Source organism: Mandrillus leucophaeus, unplaced genomic scaffold (assembly GCF_000951045.1).
Source record: "Mandrillus leucophaeus isolate KB7577 unplaced genomic scaffold, Mleu.le_1.0 Scaffold546, whole genome shotgun sequence".
Lineage (NCBI taxonomy): Eukaryota > Metazoa > Chordata > Mammalia > Primates > Cercopithecidae > Mandrillus > Mandrillus leucophaeus.
This window is the reverse complement of record NW_012105875.1, coordinates 919,711-924,420: the sequence shown is the minus strand read 5'-3', so window position 1 is coordinate 924,420 and position 4,710 is coordinate 919,711. Positions and strand designations below refer to the sequence as shown.

Below are 4,710 nucleotides of genomic sequence, written 5' to 3'. Positions count from 1 at the left end.
TTAAAAAACTCAAAATCACTGATGATCAGGGAAATGCAAATCAAAACCACAGTGTGATACCACCTTACTCCTGCAAGAATGGCCATAATCAAAAATCAAAAAACAGTAGATGTTGGCGTGGATGTGGTGATAGGGAACACTTCTACACAGCTGGTGGGAATGTAAACTAGTACAGGCACTATGGAAAACAATGTGGAAATTCCTTAAAGAACTAAAAGTAGAACTACCATTTGATCCAGCAATCCCACTACTGGGTATCTATCCAGAGGAAAAGAAGTCATTACGCGAAAAAGATACTTGCACACGCATGTTTATAGCAGCACAATTCAAAATTGCAAAATCATGGAACCAACACAAATGCCCATCAATCAACGAGTGAATAAAGAAACTGTGGTATTATATATGATGGAACGCTACTCATTCATAAAAAGGAATGAATTAATAGCATTTGCAGCAACCTGGATGAGACTGGAAACTATGATTCTAAGTGAAGTAACTCAGGAATAGAAAACCAAACATCATATGTTCTCACTGATATGTGGGAGCTAACCTATGAGGATGCAAAGGCATAAGAATGAGACAATGGCCTGTAATCCCAGCACTTTGGGAGGCTGAGGCAGGTGGATCACAAGGTCAGGAGATCAAGACCATCCTGGCTAACACGGTGAAACCCCGTCTCTACTAAAAATATTTTAAAAATTAGCAGGGCATGGTGGCAGGCGCCTGTAGTCCCAGCTACTCGGGAGGCTGAGGCAGGAGAATGGCATGAACCCAGGAGGTGGAGCTTACAGTGAGCAGAGATCGCGCCACTGCACTCTAGCCTGGGCGACAGAGCGAGACTCCATCTCAAAAATAAAAAATAAAAAAAAAAAAGAGACAATGGACTTTGGGGACTTGCAGGAAAGAATGGGAGGAGGGCAAGAGAGAAAAGACTACAAATATGGTGTAGTATATACTGCTCGGGTGATGAGTGCACCAAATTCTCACAAATCACTAAAGAACTTACGTAACCAAATACCACCTATACTCCAATAACTTACAGAAAAAATTTTTAAAAATAAAAATTAAAAAAAAGCTCCAAGACGAGTCAGAGAGAAGGCATATTACTCAGTGTGGTCATAAAAAAACCCTTAGAAGTTTCCATGGGATGTGGGTAAACTGCATGTACCTAAAAATAGTATCCCAACAAGTAATCTTAAGAAAGTTCTGATTAGATAGGCAGCCATCAAAAGACAGAAACATGTTCTGCAATAGCTCTCATTCACTCTAGTTTGTGTATTACTTATTAACTATCTATCTCCATGATTCCTGGAGACACTGAAGTTCCCCTCATCCATTAATTTATTTATCAGGATAACAAATAATTAGATACCTGCCATGTACCAGAACAATACCTTCTAGCCTGTGAATAGATAGCCATGAGCAAAACAGCTAAAATTCCTCCTCTTAGATATCACATTCCTCGGGGTAAAGGTGACAGGTAAACAGAAATACATAAAACACAGTGCAAGACAGTACAAGAAGAAAAAAATAGAACTGTGTTTTGTTTGTTTTTTTGAGACAGAGTCTCACTTTGTCACCAAGGCTAGAGTGCGGTGGAGCCATCTCGGCTCGCTGCAACCTCCACCTCCTGGGTTCAAGTGATTCTCCTGCCTCAGCCTCCCGAGTAGCTGAGACTACAGGCACACGCTACCACACCTGGCTAATTCTGTATTTTTAGTAGAGATGGGATTTCACCATGTTGGCCAGGCTGGTCTCGAATTCCTGACCTCAGTGATCCACTTGCCTTGATCTCTGAAAGTAGTGGGATTATGGGCGTGAGCTACAGTGCCTGGCCTAGAACAGTATTTTAAATACAGTAGCTGGAAGTGGCCTCTCTAAAACTGAACAGAGACTTGAATATACTTAAAGGAGAAGCCAGAAAGTTTTGAGGTGAAAGAGTATTCTGATCAGAGAGAAGAGCATGTAAGGGCTCTCGAGGCAGAAGCTTCAGTAGTAGACAGAACAATGATTCATAAAAGATGTCCACATCCAGTACCCAAGACCTACAAACATGTTATATTACACAGCAAGGGGGACTGGGATTGCAGATGCAATTAAGGTCACTAATCAGCTAACTAGAAAGTGAGGTCATTGTGGATCATCCAGGGGTAACCAACACAATCGTAAGGAACCTGAAAGGCAGGAGACGGAGGCATAAGTAGGGTGGCAGAGTGAGCATGACTATGGAAGAAGGATCAGAAATGCAAAGTAGCTGCCTTTGAAGATGGAGGAAGGGAAACAAGAGCCAAGGAGTGCCTAGAGACTGGTAAACCAAAATAAAGGCTTCTCCCCGAGAGCATCCAGGAAGAAACAAACACCTACAGACACCTTGATAATTATCCAGTGAGATGTGTCAGACTTCAGGCCTAAAGAACAGAAAGATAATAAATTTTTGTTGCTTAGTCGAGTAAATGTGTGGTCATTGGTTACTACAACAGGCAATACAGTGTCTGGCAGGTTGGAGAAACAGTATGAAGGACAGTGTGGCTGGAAAGACAAGGCAAAAGGGAGAGGACAGGAGATGTAGTCAGAGAGGTGGTGGGGGATGAACAGCATATCACATGGTCTCTAAAAGGCACTTAAAACACTTGTAACTTAAGTAAACATAAGCAGCCAGAAAGGCTTTTGAACCGAGGAATGGAAATCTGACTTACATTTCCTAAGGAACACATTGGCTGCCATGTGGAAAACAGATGTCAGGGTGGGAAAAGTGGGAGCAGGGCAACCAGCCGAAAGTTGGCTATAATAATTCAGGAAAGAAGTTTGGCTATTTAGACTAGGGCAACAGAGCTGGGAAACAGACAGAAGTAAAACAGACGGGAGAGTCATGCACAAGGACACACAGTTGCTTGCTTCTTACCTAAATTCCCTTCTCTTTGGGTTACTGTCTCCATCATCCAAAACTTTTCTTCCTTTAGGAAGTGGAAAGTATCTCTGTGGAGTGGTTGATGCCCTGTGAACATGAAAAGTCATGTGCTTAATGCTAATACATCCTAGAAAAAAATCGAATAAGTAAAATTTACTAGAAACTTAGGTTCCCAATGCATACTCAAACTTGAACACTCCAAGATACAAAGCCACTCTTGGTCCTGACGTTCCCTTACAAAGAGTGCCTGTCCTCACCTATTGAGAGCAGGTTCCTGAAGTTCTCCAGCATCACTTCTCGGTACAGTTTCCTCTGGGCAAGGTCCAGCAGCCTCAGCTCTTCCTCACTGAAGACCACAGCCACATCCTTGAAAGTCACTGCCTCCTACACCATCAAACATATGCAACCTCAGTCTCAAGACCAATGACTACTGAGAGAGGCGTGGCACAGAGCAAACATAGGGGAGGGAAGACAAGCTGTTTTGGATCTTTACAGACATAGGTCAACACATAGATTTCCTTTTTTATTTTTTATTTATTTATTTTATTTTATTTATTTATTTTTGAGACACTCTTGCTCTGTTGCCCAGGATGGAGTGCAGTGGCGTGATCTCGGCTCACTGCAACCTCCGCCTCTTGGGTTCAAGTGATCCTCCCACTTCAGCCTCCTAAGTAGCTGGAATTACAGGTGCCCACCACCATACCTGGCTAATTTTTGTATTTTTAGTAGAGATGGGGTTTCACCACATTGGCCAGGCTGGTCTTGAACTCCTGACCTCAGGTGATCCACCTGCCTTGGCCTCCCAAAGTGCTGGGATTACAGACATGAGCCACTGCGCCCAGCCAACTCATTTTTTGTATTTTTAGTAGAGATGGGGTTTCACCACATTGGCCAGGCTGGTCTCAAACTCCTGACCTCAGGTGATCCACCTGCCTTGGCCTCCCAAAGTGCTGGGATTACAGACATGAGCCACTGCGCCCAGCCAACTCATAGATTTTCTACTCATTCTATCTGTATTCTGACAATGATGGATTTTCTTGAGCTCCACCAGAAGTTCAATGATGGAAAAGACCTCCTGTAGGTTTACTTTGTGCACTTACTGAGTCTCCTTGTAAGTAACCCTATAGGACTCTAAATGCAACATCCTGGGCTGCACGTATATAGGTTTCAATGAATCTTGCCAACTGCCCCAGTAACATTTAGCAATTCAGTCCCAGTCTTGTCTGATAATTCCCATTGTTCTCATACTTGAACCCTGAATGTTATAATTTTTCTTTAATATCTGCCACCAAACGAACAAGCTTGTGGTATCCTGTGTGGGACAGCTATGCAGTACATCCTCTGTACTCTCAAGGCATAAACTACATACATTAATTGCAGCATTGATCTATGATCTGCAGACAGTGTGCCTAGGAGCACATCCCAAGGCTCTGTGCCTTCCTGGTCACATGACCTTGGACCAGTTCACCTATTTATTCCCTCTCTAACAATTTTCATATTGTAGTTTTTTCAGTGATTAAACAAGGAAATACATGGAGCATTGGGAAAGTTGATCAGTACAGACTAAATACCTAATAAACACTAGCTTTTTAAAATTATTTTTTATTATTACTGTCATTGTTGCCATCCATTTTATCTCATTTCATGTCTGCACAGTATTCCAAAGAATTGATAATCTATTTTTATCTACTCTAAATAATCTTTAGGCCGGGCGCGGTGGCTCAAGCCTGTAATCCCAGCACTTTGGGAGGCCGAGACGGGCAGATCACAAGGTCAGGAGATCGAGACCATCCTGGCTAACA

The 4,710-nt window shown here is 42.6% G+C and overlaps 1 protein-coding gene across 3 annotated transcripts in view; it reads right to left on the bottom strand.

Annotated features, from left to right (window-relative positions):
* The window catches only part of ZNF225 (zinc finger protein 225), an 18,587-nt gene that overhangs the window by 8,294 nt on the left and 5,583 nt on the right, over positions 1-4,710 (bottom strand). For all 3 annotated transcript variants that reach the window (XM_011997739.1, XM_011997738.1, XM_011997737.1), the window contains 2 exons: positions 3,166-3,292; positions 2,903-2,995 (listed from right to left, as the gene is read on the bottom strand). In XM_011997739.1, the coding sequence (XP_011853129.1) occupies positions 2,903-2,995; positions 3,166-3,292 (220 nt within the window). The remainder of the gene's footprint in view (positions 1-2,902; positions 2,996-3,165; positions 3,293-4,710) is intronic.